Source organism: Dromiciops gliroides, chromosome 6 (assembly GCF_019393635.1).
Source record: "Dromiciops gliroides isolate mDroGli1 chromosome 6, mDroGli1.pri, whole genome shotgun sequence".
NCBI classification, from domain to species: Eukaryota; Metazoa; Chordata; class Mammalia; order Microbiotheria; family Microbiotheriidae; genus Dromiciops; species Dromiciops gliroides.
The window spans coordinates 225,559,550-225,578,200 of NC_057866.1; the positions used below are offsets into that span (position 1 = coordinate 225,559,550).

An 18,651-nucleotide genomic window follows, 5' to 3' on the forward strand; every position below is an offset into this window, starting at 1 on the left:
CTACTGGTGCCAAAGGGCTTACTACTCTAAAACAATGGGTTTGAGGAAAAGTGAAATTTTGAAAGCTATGTAAATGGGTCAAATTTTCTTTCTATAGATAGACAGATAGCATGGCTTTGAAGTTAGGAAGTTAGGAAGACCTGGATTCAAGTCCTGTGTCTGGACATATTAGTTCTGTATCACTAGATGAGTCTCTTTACCTTTCAGTGCACTAAACAAATAAGATTCTAAGAGAAGGTGCCCACTTGCATTGGAAGATAAAATTTCCTTACCTGAGAGCTCCCAATATCAATGAAATTACAGATCCACTCCCAGTCCTATGCATGCCCATGCACACACACACACACACACACACACACACACACACACAAACACACACATACACACAGGACCATTATACAAAAAAGAGACATTGGCTCCCCTTGTGACTTACACAAAATGACTTTCCAATACATATTTGTAAATTCAATTGGATTTAAGTAAAAGTAATCGATAATCATTTTCCTGCATATGAAGAGCATCTTGCCTCTTCCAGCTTTTGGGGATGTGGTAGTTAGGTTTGATTGGCTACCTTGGAGCCTACCTAGGTCAAGTACTACAAATCATGCCCAAGAGAAGTGTTATGATACATTATTGGGAGGGGAATCAGGCTGTGGAGGAAGATAGAGATCCCATGAAACTAATGATGGGGGGTGGGAGTGGGAAACTATCTACCTCTAAGAGTTAGATGACTTCCTAATTAAACTAAATATTATTTCTTTAAAAGTGAATAATGTCAAAGCAGCTAGGTGGTGCAGTGGATAAAGCACCGGCCCTGGATTCAAGAGTACCTGAGTTCAAATCCAGCCTCAAACACTAGGAACTTACTACCTGTGTGACCCTGGGCAAGTCACTTAACCCTCATTGCCCAGCAAAAAAAAAAAAAAGTGAATAATGTCGGGGGCATCTAGGTGGCACAGTGGATAAAGCACCAGCCCTGGATTCAGGAGGACCTGAATTCAAATATGGCCTCAGACACTTGACTAGCTGCATGACCCTGGACAAGTCACTTATCCCTCATTGCCCCGCAGAAAAAAAAAAAAGGCAATAATGTCTTGCTTTTAAATTGCCTTCATGTCCCAATATATTTCTTCCCTTCCACCTCTCAGAGGGCCATCCATTATAACAAAGTATTTTTTTAATGAGAAAAATAAATTCAGTAAAAGAAACCAATATATCAGTCTAATCTGAAAGTATATTTAGGGTTCCATATCCATATCCTCCATCTCTGAAAAGATACATTCCCATAGCTTTCCTTCAGGGCCAACTTTGGTTATTAAAATCTTACAATATATACTTTTTTGTAAATTTTTTTTTATTTTAAACAAATACAAAATGAGAAAAGAAAAAAATGTTGCCATGTGTACAGTAGAACATAAGAAAGGATTCAATATAGAACAACAAATTTCCATTTCAAGAAAATATATACAATAAATACTACACATTGTTTTCAAATCTGCCCAGCTTTTCTTGTTTTCTGCTGTGTAATTTTTCCCTTTTTTTCCCCTCTCTCCCCCCCACCCACCCTAAAGAAGGCTGCATTTAAGCATGTATATATATATATATATACATATATATACACATATAGAAAGAGATATCTATACACATACGCACATATACACTCATACAGATATATGTAAAGGCATACTATGCTTATTTCCACTTATCTGTTTCTTTGAAGGTGGATAGCATCTTTCTTCACAAGTCCAAGTCTTTCCAAACCTTACCAAGTCAAGCAACTCATAATCTCCTACACCACAGCTATATTCTAAACCAATCACATACTGAGAAATTATCCATGAAGTTCCTCCCCCCCCTCCCCCTGACAATTTTCTGCATTCTTTCTATTGTCTTGGCTACATAAGTTTCATATATTCAAGAAAAATTGAATTTAAAATAATTGAAATTACCTATCTTACACTTCAACAATGCTTTCACCCTATAATATAGTTTAAGGTCTGATACTGCTGAAACTATTTCCTTCACATCCTTTTTCCTGGTTTCTTTGAAGATCTTGACCTTTTGCTCTTACTGATGGACTCTGTCACTATTTTTTCTTAGCTCAGTAAAATAATTATTTAATAATTTAATTGGGATCACCTTGAGTCTGTAGATTATCTAGGTAAAAGTGTCATTTTTAATAATTATATTGGCTTTACCTTCCCATGAACAGTAATTATTTCAATTTGAATCTGAGTTTATTTGTATAAAAAGTGCTTTATGTTTATCTTGAAATAGTTCCTAAATTTGCTTTAGCTGGTATACACTCAGGTATTTTATACTGTCTAGTTATTTTAAATGGTGTAAAACAACATTAAATATTATTGCTGACACATAATGTAGTTTATCTATTTTTCTCTTTTAATGAAATTTATTTTACTTTTAACTTTGCCCTTTTTTACATAATAAATTCTACTCCTGCCCTTTCTTTTATCTTCGTGTGTATCTCTCATTTTTATGTTTCCTGAAAGCAGCATTTTGTTGAATTCAAATTTCTATTCTGCTACCCATTTCCACTTTATGGGTAAATTCATCCCATTCACATCCTAAGCTACAATTACTTGATGTATAGTTTCCTCCTTCCTTATTTTTTCTCACTATCCTTCTCACCCTATTTACCCTCTCCGCCCTCACTCCTCTGCTTTACTTCTACCTGCTACCTTGCCCTCCTATTCCTTACCATACCCACCCCTCTAAGAGTCCCTCCCTTATCTTCTCTCTCTTCCCTATCCCTTTATAAGCCATTTCTGATGAGAGTTAAGTTTTATCATTACCTACCCTCCCCACTACTAGCTTCTTCTGTATCAGATTTTTCTTTTGTGTTTCCTTTACATAATTACTCCTTCTTATCTCTCCCTACAAAGTTTAAATTTTTTAGAATCACCCCATCACACTCAGATCAACCAAAGCCTTTCTATCAAACTACCCAAATAATAATGACAGTCATAAAAGTACTGCTAATATTTTCACATATAAGAAATAAACACTTTGTTCTTATTGAGTCCCTTATAACTGGTCTTTAATGTTTACCTTATATTTCTCATGGATATTATATGTTGAATTTTCCCTGAAGTTCTAGTTTTTTGTCACAAAAACCTGAAAGTCAATTAATTGAATGTCCATTTTTTTCCCATTTAGGAATATACTTAACTTTGCTGGGTAAGTTACCCTTGGGAATAGCCCTGGCTCTTTTGTTCTATGGAATATAGTATTCTAAGACCTACAGTCATTCAGCATAATGGCTGCTAGGTCTTATGTAATCATTATTGTAGCTCCATGATATTTAAATTGTTTTTTTTTCCTGGTTGCTTCCAGTGTTTTCTCCTTAACCTGGGAGCTTTGAAACTTGGCTATGATATTCCTGTAGGTTTTTCTCCTGGTTTCTCTTTCAGGTGGTGATTGGTGGATTTTTTTTCTATTTCTGCTTTGCCTTCTTGTTCTAAAACTTCAGGGTAAGTTTCCTTGATAATTTCTTGTAATATTGTATTAAGACTCTTTTTTTCATTATAATTTTCAGGTAGTCCAATTATTCTTATATTACGTATCCTCAATCTGTTCCAGATCAGTTATTTGTTGAATGAGATTTTGGGATGAGTTTCATTTTCTCTTCAATTTTTCCATTCTTTTGATTTTGTTTTATGATTTTTCATTGTCTTAGAACATCATCTTACACTTGCCAAATTCTAGTTTTCAAGGAATTCTTTTATTCCTTGAGTTTTGGGTTTTCTTTTTCAAATTGGTTGACTTTCTTTTCATAATTTTCTTGGTTTTCTAGTATTGCTCTTATTTTAAAAAAATTCCTTAATCTTTCTTATTTGGTTTTTAATGTCTTTTTTTTTTTTAGTGAGGCAATTGGGGTTAAGTGACTTGCCCAGGGTCACACAGCTAGTAAGTGTTGTGTCTGAGGCCAGATTTGAACTCAGGTACTCCTGACTCCAAGGCCAGTGCTCTATCCACTGCGCCACCTAGCTGCCCCCTTAATGTCTTTTTTAAGTTCTTCCAAGAATTCCTTTTGTGCTTGGGACCACTTGACATTTAAAATAATGGCTTTTTTAGCTTCACTATCTTCCTCTTAACATTAATCCAGATCTTCTCTATCTCCATAGTAACTATCTATGGTTGGGTTCTTTCTCATTTTGCTTGTTCATTTTTGGAGGTGGGGGTGGGGCAATGAGGGTTAAGTGACTTGCCCAGGGTCACACAGCTAGTAGGTGTCAAGTGTCTGAGGCCAGATTTGAACTCAGGTCCTCCTGAATCCAGAGCTGGAGCTCTACCCACTGCGCCACCTAGCTGCCCCTGCTTGTTCATTATTTATTTATTTATTTATTTGTGTTTGTTTGTTTGTTTGTGGTTTTTAGCAGTTATTTTCTGAGGCCTGTCTCAGGGCCCAAACTCAGGGCTCTCCTCTTCACTCCTAAGCCAGGCCTAAGACTAGCAAGTACCCACAGCCCACAGGGTCCCCCTCTTGCTACTGCACTCACCAGGTATGGGCTAGCTCCTTCTCCTTTTACCAGGTGTGTGCTTGATCCTGGCAGTCACTGCCTGGGATGTTTCTGGGTATATTTGTTGTTGTTGTTTGTAGTTGTTTGTCCTTCATTATAGAAGAGGACCATGACATCAGGGAGATGTCATGACTTGCAGTGAATTTGATTTAAGCGAGGGAGGGCTGTGCAACTTTACTCTTTTCTCCAGAGCCATCTTCATCCAGTGGCAAGATACATATCAGGACAACTGGAGATGGCCCTGGATATTTAAGGCAATTGAGGTTAAGTAACTTGCCCTGCTAGTAAGTATCTAAAGAGAGATTTGACCACAGCTCCTCCCAACTTTGGGGCCAGTGCTTCATCCATTGTGCTGCCTAGCTGTCCTCAACCATCAGTCCCACACACTGTGAGATGACAGTTTCTAAGGCTGAGGCATGTTTTGGGTTGGGAAGTTACAGGAATGGTGAGTCTTGGGATAGCCTCCAGGGCTTCTTATTTGCTGATTCTGCAGTCAGCCTAGAGGTGTTTGTACTTGGCATAGGCAGAACCTCTGCCCCTGGAGGTCAGGTCTTTCCTGGGGTCTTCTCAAATTATTTTAGAAGGACATCTGCTTTACTCAGCATTTATTTCTGCTGCTCTGAGGTGATGTTCTGTTTTTTGTTTTTTTTTTCTTGTGAAGGAAATTTGGAGAGCTGAATGTTCTCTGACCTAACTCCACCATCTTCCCCAAATTCTCTCCACAATATTTAATTTTTTTTTTGGTAGGGCAATAGGGGTTAAGTGACTTGCCCAGGGTCACACAGCTAGTAAGTGTTAAGTGTCTGAGGCTGGATTTGAATTCAGGTACTCCTGAATCCAGGGCTGGTGCTCTATCCACTGCACCATATAGCTGCCCCTCACAATATTTAATTTTTTTTTTTTTTTGGTGAGGCAATTGGGGTTAAGTGACTTGCCCAGAGTCACACAGCTAGTAAGTATTAAGTGTCTGAGGCCGGATTTGAACTCAGGTCCTCCTGAATCCAGGGCCGGTGCTCTATCCACTGTGCCACCTAGCTGCCCCTAATTTTTATTTTTTTAAAAAAAAAGCTAATTTGTTTGTCAATAGTGTCTCTCTTAGAAGAGTTTGTAGACGTGTCCTTTCTCATAGGTCCATCTCTCTTAGAAGAGTTAGGTAGCCATGTCTGCATGTATGTTTGTGCTGGGATTATGTTTATTCTTGTTGTTACAAAATTCCAATAAATGTTTCAGAGCAAAAGACAAAACAAAAAACTAATTTGTTATGATAAATTAGGGACTTAGGTCAGCTGTTTCTTTAAAATGTGACATCCTCAAAGCCTCCTTACTGGGAAGCTAAGGTTTAGGGGTTACCCCTACTGCAAAGTTATTTTGGGGAAAGAAGGTTTATAAAAGGACCAAGTTTCCCCATTTCCCCTAAAAAGAGATTAGTTTTCTCTAAAAAGCAACAAAGCCATCCCCAGACTTGGTCATATAAGGGAATAAATGTTCCCACCTACATGAAGTCAATGTCCCCTCTGACTCCGTGGATATCCTATCAATCCCTGAAACTATAGTATTAATCCTGGAAGAGTTTTTAAGGATCATCTAGTCCAACTTCTTGGTTTCAACAGAGACCACAGAGAAAGGAAATGACTTGTTCAAGGTCATTAAGGAGGGCTCCTTCAGGCCTTACTGATACTCAGGTACAGTCAAATGGAATCCAAATGTCATATTCACAGACCTCTGCTGCTGGAATAAGATAGACTTTTCTGTTGTTTAGTCAATTAGTTGCTTCTGGCTCTACATGCCTCCATTTAGGTTTTCTTGGCAAAGAGACGAGAGTGGTTTGCCTTTTCCTTCTGCAGCCCATTTTACAAATGAAGGCCTGGGACAAACAGGGCTAAGCGACCGATCCAGTGTCACACAGCTAGCAAGTGTCTGAGACCAGATTTGAAAGTATCTTTGTCCAACTTTTTTCATTTACAGAGAAGGAAATAGAGACTAGAGTTTGCTGTCAAAGCAAGGACCATAGTTGTCAGTAGGATGTTCTTCATATTCCCAGTGCAGACCTCTCTCAGCCATGTTGTTGGAATTTGGACTCCCCTCATATTGAGAGAACTCTTCCAGAGCAAGGGATTCTGCTCTCATGACTGTGGAGAAGTACTAAGCAGGAACAAGGTGTGAGAACTGGAGAATCACCATCCTGCTGAGAAAGACATTTCAGGGAAGCTCTGCCCTGAGGGGAAAGAATGAAGTGACCTTTCTGGGGTTTCAAAGGTCGGATTGGGGTCCGGAAGTTGCATCTATAGAACCACCTGTAGTCATGTCAATCAAAAGCTACCAGCCAATTAGCTTGGAGCTGTGTATATGGATGGCCCTGCTTCCTGTTTCACAGAGGTGCTTCTGGGAGAAGCCACTGAGAAGTGGAGTCTTTTTCATCCAGGATTTTGGCATGGTGGGAAAACTTCACGTGGACTGCTAGGAAAAGCAAGGGTTTCTCTCTGGCTATCTTGCATAGATCTAAACTAGGGTTTTCCATTCTCTCTCTTCACTAACTTCTAATACACTTGAATAAATACTTAAAAGCCTAAACTCTTGCCAAATTGATCAGTAAATCTTAACTAGTTTCTCCCCCACACTGGGGTCAGGTCAGGTGACAACACATTAGATTTTAAACATCACAGCTAGAATTTTAGGCTCCACATAGGGTTTAGTTGGTCCTTCTAGGTGCACCCTGTTCCCTAATTCACCCTACCCTACCTCCCTCCTCACCTCAGGGAAATTTTAAGCAGTTTAGGAGGACAAAGTTTCCAGGGAAAGAAAAATCCTAGAGAAGGGGAAGGCAGATCCATTCCTAGGAAAACATGACTCTCCAACTGTGGATCAGGGCCTATCTCTTTCCCTACTTTTTCCACTTTTGAAGCGTTCCCATCTTTCAAACCCTTATGTCAGGGCCAGAAATGCTGAGAGGTGATGGAGTTCCTAGGTCTCAAGAAGTATTTCACTATTTCCCAGGTGGTCTGCTACCCCCATCCTATCAATCGTCTTCACCCCAGATTACTCGGGTAGGTGCCACTCACATGGTGCTAACGGAGAGTAAGACTACCCCCCTACCCTCACAATTTTTTTCGTGGTGTTTGACAGTCAATAGCACAGAAGCATGTGGGCATAATTTGTAAATAAAAATGGCTATATTAGAGGTGTATGCTCAATTTTTTTTTCTGATTAAAACAGTTTGGAAACCACTTCCTTAGTGGAATAAAATCCCCTGTCAATGGTACTTTAATATCTCCCACCCTTAGGCAAATTTCCCACAGTGCTTGGGGCAATTAATTACCTGTTAGGGACAAAACCCAGTGACCCTGCCTGTAAAATGCAGGGGGTACTAGATATACTAAATGAAGTAGATATTGGAATGTAAGCACCTTGACAACAGAGACTGTCTTTCTACTTGTTTTGTATTTCTAGTTCTTAGCACAGTGTTTGGCACATAGTAACCCTTAATAAATGAGAGATGATAATAAATGCTAGATGAGCTCTAAGGTTCCTTTCGGTACTAAATCCTATGTATTTATACATTTAGATGAGGAGTTAATTCACAAATGTGTGTATAATATACTACATGTATAATATGTGTGTTTAATCTGTAATTTTTTAAAGGCTCATCAACAGTCAATTGCTTTTAGACCAAGAATACTGGGTCATTGATTTGTCTTTCTTCTAAAACTCCATAAATAATTGTCAGTTAATTTTCTGTTAAGCTGGTGGAAAGGATTTTTTCAGATCAGCAAAAAAAAAAAACAACCGCACTATTTGGGAAGATTCTATTGGTTCCAAAGAAATTCCCCCACATGGGGAAGGAACAGAAAAATTTTGGCTTGAGGAAAAATGGAAATCCTTTCTAGGATTTTCTATTTTTCTAAATAGATTGAAATCATACTATCAGATTAAGAACTACTCCAATGTTTTGTCTTCCTTGTAAAATATTAATGTTTTAATCAGTTTAATTAATGAGTTTTAATATTGTTTTGAAGATTCTGAAATTATAATCAAATCATTACTGCCGTTGGTCCTGGAAAGGCTGTGTCAATCTCCTATCCCAAGACTCACCATTCCTGTAACTTCCCAACCCAAAACATGCCTCACGGAAATTCCCCTGTACATCTCATTTCCTTCAACTGGAAAATTATCTCCTTGAGGTCAAGGACTTCACTTTTGTATTTGTATCTGCAGTGCTTAGCAGAGAATTTGGCACATACTACAGGTTTAATAACTGTCTTTTTTTTTTTTTAAGTGAGGCAATTGGGGTTAAGCGACTTGCCCAGGGTCACAGTGTCTGAGGCCGGATTTGAACTCAGGTCCCCCTGACTCCAGGGCCGGTGCTCTATCCACTGCGCCACCTAGCTGCCCCAATAAATGTCTTTTTGTTCATTACTAATTTTATAATCAATCCAAGATCTATGCCAATGGAGGCAATAGTCATGAATCAAATCTATAGATACACGGGAATGGTACAGAATTCTCAAGTCCTATGGGTTCTCTTCTCTAGCAGGCAAGGTGAGAGAATCCTCTTGGTTTGTACACAGACTGTCTTCATAAGTAGTTTTTATTTTGTTTTTTGCATACTCACCTCTACTGGCATATTCGAAAGTGCACTATATTCTTGTGGATGGATGATAGATATCCTGTAAGTGGCTTTTTTGTTGGGCTCATCAAAACAAGGAAATGATTTCCGTGCATCTGTTGGCTCATGATCTGTAGCTGCTATGCTCCTAAGAAACAAACAACCAAACAAAATAGATGTCGACTCATCTCGAGACCCCATGGTTCACGTCCCTAGAGAAGACAAATGGCATAATCTTTATTTCTAGCTAACTTGGTGTACCGGGTAGAGGTCAAGCCTGGGGAAGCAAGAAGACCTAGCTTCAAACAGTAGCCTTATACATAGTCAATGTTTGGTGATGGACGGGGAGTTTTTACATTGGGAGTGTCCCACAATAATGAAACCAAAGATCCAGATCATTGCCCCCTCAATCCTGCCAGATTTCCAAACTTTCTTCGAGGTTCCAGTCCCACATTCTCAATAGCCTACTGCACCTCACCACTCAAATGCCCTATTGATACCTCAAACTCAATATGGCCAAAGATGAATTTAAATTAGATTCTCTTCTTGATTTTCCTGTTTCAATTAGTGGCACCCCCATTCTCCAAGCCATTCAAGCTCAAACCCCTCATTTTTTACTGCATAGTCTCACATTCAATCAGCCACCAAATCCTATGTGCTCTACTTTCAAAGCATTTGTTTCAAGTGCCATCTCCTTTCTCAATCTATCTACTGCCCAGACCAGTTTAGTTGACTCCAAAAAAGATGCTCTTCCCAGGTTAAACTCTAATCTCATGCTAATCTCCACCATTCCCACTGACTCAAGCCTGGACTTGATCATTTCCCTCAGCCTCCTCCCCCCTCTGAGCACCAACCCCTCCAGATGCCTTCCTTTATAGAGGGCAGAAACTGGATTTGGGGGCTTATTCCACTCTGCATCTGCTGCCCTGCCTGTTTTTTATTTGAACTTTGTGCAATAAGATACCCCCACACTTGTCAACCCTTGCTCTCCCCTCCACTTTCATGCCTCCTTTTGTGTGTTGTCTCCCCGCCTTAACCAGAGAAGAAAGTGAGGCTGATGACTTTGCCCAGCCTTTCCTCACTTAAATCAAATCCATTGTAAGTCATGACATCATCTCCCTCATGTCATGGTCCTCTTCAAGAATGAAGGACAATTGGGGGCAGCTAGGTGGTGCAGTGGATAGAGCACTGGCCCTGGAGTCAGGAGGACCTGAGTTCAAATTCGGCCTCAGACACTTTATACTTACTAGGTGTGTGACCCTAGGCAAGTCACTTAAGCCCAACTGCCTCACCAAAAAACCAAAAAACCAAAACCAAAACCAAAAAAAACCAAAATAATAATAATTTTTAAAAAAGAATGAAGGACAGGGTGGGGCAACTAGGTGGTACAGTGGATAAAGCACCGGCCCTGGATTCAAGAGGTCCTGAGTTCAAATCCGGCCTCAGACACTTGACACTTACTAGCTGTGTGACCCTGCGCAAGTTACTTAACCCTCATTGCCCCGCAAAAAAAGAAGAAGAATGAAGAACAAATAACAACCAACATTCTGTGAGTAGTGGGTCCCACTAGAGACCGAACTGGCCTGCTCCAGTTGGGCAATGAAGCTCCTCCCTTCCCCTTTTCCCTTTCCCCTCTTATCCCCTGTTTTCCCCTTTCCTTTTTCATTTCCTTTTTCTTTCCTTTTTCCTTTCTTTCCTTTCCCCTTCTCTCCCTCTATCCATGTATCTCATTGATTAGTCAACAATAGGTCCCAGTCCAGGCCTCACTTTAACATTGTTTGGCCTCTCAATGGCTCAGAGTGGGCCTAAATAGCAATTATCTATTTTGGCCAGAAACCCTGAAATACTTTTAAATGCATAAAATAAAATACAAAAGTAACCAAAGGAAGCAAAATACATTGAAATCCAACGATTACTTTTTAAAAGTTCATGGACCCAAAATTAAATGAAAAATCCTCACTCTAGAAGCTTGTTACCTTACTTTCAAGTGAAAGAATTAGACTGGTTGACTCAGCAAACCTTTTCCAGTTCTAAATCTATGAAAAGATAAACAAGCAATCGATGCCACCTGGTTGAGAAACAAGTAAAGAATCTCAAAGAAACCTAAGGGGGAGATATTGTCTCTAACATTCCTTTGGAAGACTGGACAGCTGTGTGCTATCATCATAGGGGAGTACATTCCATTGTCTCAGCCCCTCTCCCAAATGCCACATTCCATTTTACATGGTGCAGGGAACAAAAACCAGAGTTGATTTCATGCTGAAGTTAGAGGTTGGAGCAGTCCTGCTTGTATGTTTCACCGTTTCCTATTTTTTAAAAGCTAAAACAAGGAAGAGAAGACCATCAGCCAGATTTTTTGGCTTCCCTTGGCATATGAATATTAAAGTATAATATTTAATGTTTCAAGCTGTGTGACTATGAGCAAATCACTTAACCTCTGTGTCTCAGATGAATCTTTATAAATTACAGAGCAGGCACTGATTTGCTTTTATTAGTAGAAGGAATTTCATGGTCAGGAGCTCCATACACTGATGAGACCCAGGTCCAGTCCAAAACACACATGCAAACATAACACACCATGCACAAAATATAATGGAAACAAAAGAATCTTTTATTTTCTCTGAGTAAATATTCAATATGGTGTTCCATGTAAGGAAAACAAAATATTTTAAGAAAGAAAGGAAGGAAGACAAAGAGAGAGACATAGAAGAAAGAGAAAGAAAGAAAAGAAAGAAAAAGAACCAAAGAAAAGAAGGGTTACTGTTTTCTACACTGATTATTTGTTTTTATAGAACACTTTGTCCCTTAAGAACTAAGGAACACATGGAGTGAGGAATTGTTCTCTTCCCAACTTTACAATCACTTCTCAGAGGGCAAAGGCTATGCCATGTACTTCCTTATAGGTCAGAGTAAGGCATTTATTAGTACTGGATGCTGGGTAAAAACACAATAAAGTCATGTTGAATTTAACTGTAAATATTTACACTGCAAAAACATATATTTATGTTAATAAATCCAGTAATACCGGCATAGCAACACATGTATGCTACATGCCTGGAATGCTCTCCGTCCTTATCTCTACCTACTGACTGCCCTGGTTTCCTTTAGTTCCAATTAAAACCCCATCTCCTACAGGAAGCCTTTCCCAACCCCTCTTAAATCTAGTGCCTTCTCTCAAGTCATTATTTCTTTTTTTGTTTTGTTTTGTTTTGTTTTGTTTTGTTTTTTCATTATTTCTTATATATCCCACATACAGCCTTTCTGTAAATGCTTATTTGCTTGTTATCTCCCCCATTGGATTTTGACCTCTTCAAGGGTAGGGACTGTCTTTTGCCTCTTCTTTATCCCAAGTGCTTAGGGCATACTATTTGTTTAATAAATCTTTATGACTGACTGATATATTAACAGATATGATCCCACCTCAGTCAGGAAGACACACAAATACATATATGTGCACATGTACTTGTGATACATGTATAAGCATGTTTATTTGTGTATGTATAAATATGTCACCAGCGTTGTTCAATATTATACAAAAATGCTAGCTATAGCAATGAAAAAAGAAAAAGAAATTGAAAGAATATAGGCAATGAGGAAATGAACTCACTTTTTGTAAATGATGATGTATACTTAGATATGTAGTGTATATATACCATATAGATAGGGGGTCAGGTAGGTAGCACAGTGGATAAAGCACCAGCCCTGGATTCAGGAGGACCTGAGTTCAAATCTGACCTCAGACACTTGATACTTACTAGCTAGCTGTGTGACCCTGGCAAGTCACCTAACCCTTATGGTCCCACAAAAAAAGAAAAAGAAAAAAATATATATATATACTATATAGGTAGTAAAAAGTAAATATGACATATATTTAGATATATAGTATAGATTATATAGTATGCACATGTTGCTATGTATATGTGTGTGTATGCATACAGACATATATAAAGCTTGTGTGTATATACATACAGGCATATATATAGCTTGTAACCTTGTTCTCTAAGACTTTTTTCCAGTCATATCTACCACCTCACTTGGGGTTTTCTCAGCAAAGATACTCAAGGGGTTTCCCATTTCCTTCTCTAGCTCATTTTACAGATGAGGAATAAGGCAAACAGGGTGAAGTGATTTGTCCAGGATCACACAGTAAGTATCTGATGCTAGATTTGAACTCAGGAAGATGAGTCTTCTTGAATACAGACCTGGTCCTCTGTCCACTCTGCCACCTAACTACCCTTGTCTCTAAGATTATAAGTTGCCAATGAATTATTGCTCTACATTAGTAGTGAGACTTTCCTCATGGAGAGTTCTCCACCAAGGAATTCATAAGTCTGAACAATCACAAAAAATGATGTTTCAGAATCTTTTCTCAGCCATACCCCAGAAATAATGAAACATTCAGAAAATGTGGACTGTCTGTCCCTTTTCAACCCTCCCTTCAGACATAGCATCTGCTGATTCTATTTGTGACTTCTAACAGTTCTGCTAGTGGGCTGAAGATGGTGGCAGCCTGAATAGAGGTGACTGTCTCTGCAGAGTGTTGCCAAGGACAAGCAGACACAGAAATGCAAAAGGCTCAAGGTCAAGGCTATGGACAATGAAGGAATTAATTTTGTTTAACTGCGTAGGTCTGATGTAAAGATTTTGTTGTTTTTTGCAATAGGGGAGGATGGGGAGGAAAAGAAGTAAAATTTTGTTCATTGGAAAATACAAAACAGTGGTGGCCAATGAAATGGAAGAAAAGAAGATATTGTTGATATTCTTTAAAAATTCTCAGCTTTACGCTGAAAAAGAAGTCGGCAGAGTGGATAAGTGAGCTGGCCTTAGAGTTAGAAAGGTGTGGGATCAAGTCCCTACCCTGGTCCAATGTCCTTTGCCATTGAGTAAGTCCCTGAACATCTCAGTGGCCCAGGCAACCCTTTCAGAAGATAAACTGCAGAGCAGATATCAATATGCATTTGTAGAGGGAGCTTCCTCCCCAGAATACTAAGTACACAGTTCCAGACCAAAATAACCACCACCACTCCCCAAACCTGCTGGGGAATATGCTTTCCTCAAGGCAGGAGACTAGATGAGCCTTCTCGTCACTCCTTTTCCCATTTTCACTTTCCCAGCTGAGATCTTTTTTTAAAAATAATAAACATTTTTATTTATAGTTTTGAGTTCCAATTTTTATTCCTCCTTTCTTCCCTCCTCTCCCCTGCCCTGAGGCAGTAAGCAATCAGATATGGGTTACACACGTACAATTATGTAAAATATTACCATATTAGTCATTTTGTACAAGGAAACTTGAATAAAAAAATGGAAGAGTGAAAAATAGCATGCTTCAGTCTGTGTTCATTCAATATCAGTTTTTTCTTTGGAGGTATATAACGTTTCATCATTAGTCCTTTGGGATTGTCTTGGATCATTGTATTGCTGAGAATAATTAAGTCACTGACAGCTCTTCATCAAACAATATTGCTATCTCTATGCACAAAGTTCTCTTGGTTCCATTCACTTCACTATCCATCAGTTCATACAGTCTTTTCCAGGCCTTTTTGAAGTCATCCTGCTTGTCATTTCTTATAGCACAGTAATATTCCATCACCATCATATGCCACAGCTTGTTTAGCCATTCCCCAATTGATGGGCAATCCTTTGATTTACAATTCTTAGCCACTACAAAAAGAGCTGCTATGAATATTTTTTGGACAAACTGGTCTTTTTCTCTTTTTGGGGATGTCTTTGGAATATAAACCTAGCAGTGCTATTGCTGGATCAAAGTGTATGCACAGTTCTATAGCCCTTTGGGCATAGTTTCAAATTCTAAGCTGAGATCTTGATGGATTCAAAAAGAGAATTACTTTCATTTCCCTCTAAAAGAGGTATAAAAAAAGATCCAGGCAGGCAGGTAGGTGGCACAGTAGGTACTAGGTGGGGAGTCAGGAAGACCCGAGTTCAAATTTGACCTCAGGCATGTATTCACAGTATGATGGTGGGCAAGTCACCTAAATCTCTAAGTTGCCTCAGCTTCCTCAATGATAAAACAGAGATGATGACATAATCTATCTTATCTATCTTGCTGACTTGTGAGATACATAAATATACGTAATAAATCACATAATGATAATATCTCATCAAATAAGATAGTATTTATAAAGTGTAAGCACACAGTATCTGGCACATGTAAAAAATGTTTATTCCTTTCCCTTAGAGCCTGATAGCAAGAAAGCTTGGTAATATGAATGATCCTGCCCACACACTGCCCTGTGATTTGCCAAGTGAGCCTATACATTTCAGGTAACAACAGTGACTACCTCCTGATTTTTTCTCCAGGTCACAGATTCTGAGCTTCTAGTCCCACAGGTCATCCCTATATGTTTATGCAAGCTTCTCCTCTGACCTGAAGGCAAAGAAACAGCCCTTCTAATCTTATCAAACTTCCCTTTATCTTTGTATTACTCCAATTTAAAACTAGTGATTCAACAGACCTGCCATAAGTAGCACATCAACTCGATCGACCAAGGAAATAAATATTTTTTTTATGTAATTGTTACGGGTCATAAGGTCATTATCCTTTTAAAATGTTTTATTAATCCCTTTTTCTTTTTTCTTCTGTTTTTGTTGTTGTCGTCGGGTTATTTCAGTCTTGTCCAGCTCCTCATGACCCCTTTCTGGGGGGATTTTTAGCAAAGATACCAGAATAGTTTGCCATTTCCTTTTCCAGTTCATTTTACAAATGAATCCAATTTACAGGCAAGTCAAGATATCACCCATAGTGATGTCATTGGTCCACCAAAAAAACCAAACAGATGAGGAAACTAAAGGAAACAGGGTTAAGTGACTAGCCCAGGGTCACAGAGCTGCTAAGTGTCAGAGGCCAGATTTGAACTCAGAAAGATGAGTTTTCCTAATTCCAAGCCCAGTGCTCTATCCACTGTACCACCTAACCACCTTTTTTTTGTTTGTTTAACATCACTGTATCTTTCCAAACCACTCTCATTCCCCCTCACTAGTAAATATAGTAAACAAAACAAATCAACACAATGACCCACTGCTAAGCATATACCTTAAAGGGGTCAAAGATATTTTTTTAAAAGTCCCCTAAGACAACAAAGTATTTATAGGGATGCTCTGTGGTGCCCATTGCCGGGCCTCCTGGCTGTTCCTCACACACAACACTTCATCATCTCCAAACAAGGAACATTTTCTTTTCTTTTCTTTTCTTTTTTTTAGGGGCAATGAGGGTTAAGTAACTTGCCCAGGGTCACACAGCTAGTAAGTGTCAAGTGTCTGAGGCCGGATTTGAACTCAGGTCCTCCTGAATCCAAGGCCGGTGCTTTAACCTCTGTACCACCTACCTGCCCACGAGGAGCATTTTCACTGGCCAGCCCCCATGCCTGGATCTCTTTTCCCTCCTCATCTCTATCTCCTGGCTTCCCTGGCTTCCCTTAGTCTCAGCCAAACTCTCTCCTTCTGTAAGAAACATTTTCCAGTCCTAAGTGCTTTTCCTCTGGGATTATTGCCAATTTATTCTGTATATATCTTACTCATAAAATTTTTTGTTTATTGCCTCCCCCATTAGACCATGAGGTTCTCCTTTTGCTATTCTGTTTCCCCAGCACTTAACTTAATCCCAGCCTGGCACAGGGTAGACACTTAACAAATACTTATGAGTGACTTATTTATTATTACTTACATATAGAATATATTATATGTTACATATAATGTTATTGCTTAATATTTATATTACTAATAATTAATAATACTTATGGGTGACATATTTATTAATACTTACATTGCTAATACTTGAATAACATTTATTAATAATATATTATTTATCACTAATTAACCCACATATTACTTACACTTAAATGTTTATGAGTGACTATTAATACTTATACACTTCATATATTATTAATACTTAGATTGTTAATACTTAATAAAGGCTTATGAGTGTGGTACCTGAATGTGAGGGAATCTCATTATTCTGTAAGAAATGAAAACTATGCAGAAAACAGAGAGATACCAACATTATAACTGTAGGTAAAGCAGAACCAGGAAAACAACCAAGTAAAGAGAAAGAGCAACAAACAACAAATTCACACTGAACACTATGGAATTGTCCTAATCAAGCTTGGCTTCCAGGAAGAGAAATTGGCATGGACCTGCCTTTCTTCTTTGCAGAGGTGGGAGACTATGGATGTAGAATATTGAATACAATGACAAAATTGGCTAATACTATTGAACTTTTGCTGAACTCTTCTTTTTTATTCTCTATTAGAAGAGATTTTTTTTTTGATAGAAAGAGGAAAGAGGGCTATATTGGGAAATGAAGGACATGTAAAAAAATCAAAGATATCAATAATTTTTTAAAAACCAACAATCCAACCACTGGCCAAGTCTGACAACCTATGTCTCCTTCATGAATCATCTACAACTGCTGTTCTGAGATATGGAAAGCAAGTTTCACCTTCTATCCTTAGAAAATACATTTTGACACAGAATTGATCAGAATTTCGAAGTCATTATTCAATGTTCTTTTCTTTTATATCATTGTGGTCATCATTCAATTCATTCTCCTGGTTCTGTATAAGCCTACATTGAGTTTGTTTTGTGTTTTGTTTTTTTTCCCCAGGGAAATGAGGGTTAAGTGACTTGCCCAGGGTCACACAGTTAGTAAGTGTCAAGTGTCCGAGGCCAGATTTGAACTCAGATACTCCTTCCTGAATCCAGGGCTGGTGCTTTATCCACTGCGCCACCTAGCTGCTCCCACATTTACTCTTAAGAAAGTAAATTGACCCATAACCTTTCTGAAACTATAACCACTAAATATCAAATTTCGTTGTAATAAAGTAGAAATGACCAAAGATATGGCCACCTTGAAAACATATTGGCTACCACTCTTTTTATTAAGAAATCAGAATAAACTACAAGTTGAGTTTAAGATGTAGCTTGATACATTTTAGTGTTGTACAAAATCTAGCCAAGGGCAATCACCTGCTGTGAACATTTTCATGCAATAATCCCCAAAAATCAAATACCAGGAACTTTGTATTTGATGAAAAAAATCTAAGACACAGAGGCCAGATGAATTGCTCAGGATCACAAAGCCAAGCTACTACTGTAACTTCTGGAGAGAGGATTCAGAATTCCATGGAAACTGACTATTCGTTGGTCGGAGGACCCCTCAGGTCCCAGTGTATGTGAAAATGAGCAGCACCCCAGAAAACAGATTCCAAGCTACCCTGTTTGGTTTAAAGCCCATTGAAAATATGTTTTCAGATGCATTGTAAGGTAAAGCCACAGAAAATAGCCATTTAAGAGCACAAAGAGCTCAGGGGCTATTCTTAGGTGTGCCTTGAATAATTCTGATGCAACCAGGATTTTCTGAGGTGATAGAGTATGGCAGAGGAGTCTCTACCCTATATTGCTAATTCATTTGTTCAACCAAATTCTTACCAAGACTGTGTAATTCATTAGTTTGCTAATGAGAGAAAATTACTCCTTCCAACTGCTCTAAAA

At 38.6% G+C, this 18,651-nt stretch overlaps 1 protein-coding gene across 1 annotated transcript in view; it reads right to left on the reverse strand.

Annotated features, from left to right (window-relative positions):
- The window catches only part of LOC122731294 (glutamyl aminopeptidase), a 138,344-nt gene that overhangs the window by 91,373 nt on the left and 28,320 nt on the right, over window positions 1-18,651 (reverse strand). Inside the window, exon 2 of the mRNA XM_043971306.1 lies at window positions 9,151-9,292. Coding sequence (XP_043827241.1) covers window positions 9,151-9,292 — 142 coding nt within the window. The remainder of the gene's footprint in view (window positions 1-9,150; window positions 9,293-18,651) is intronic.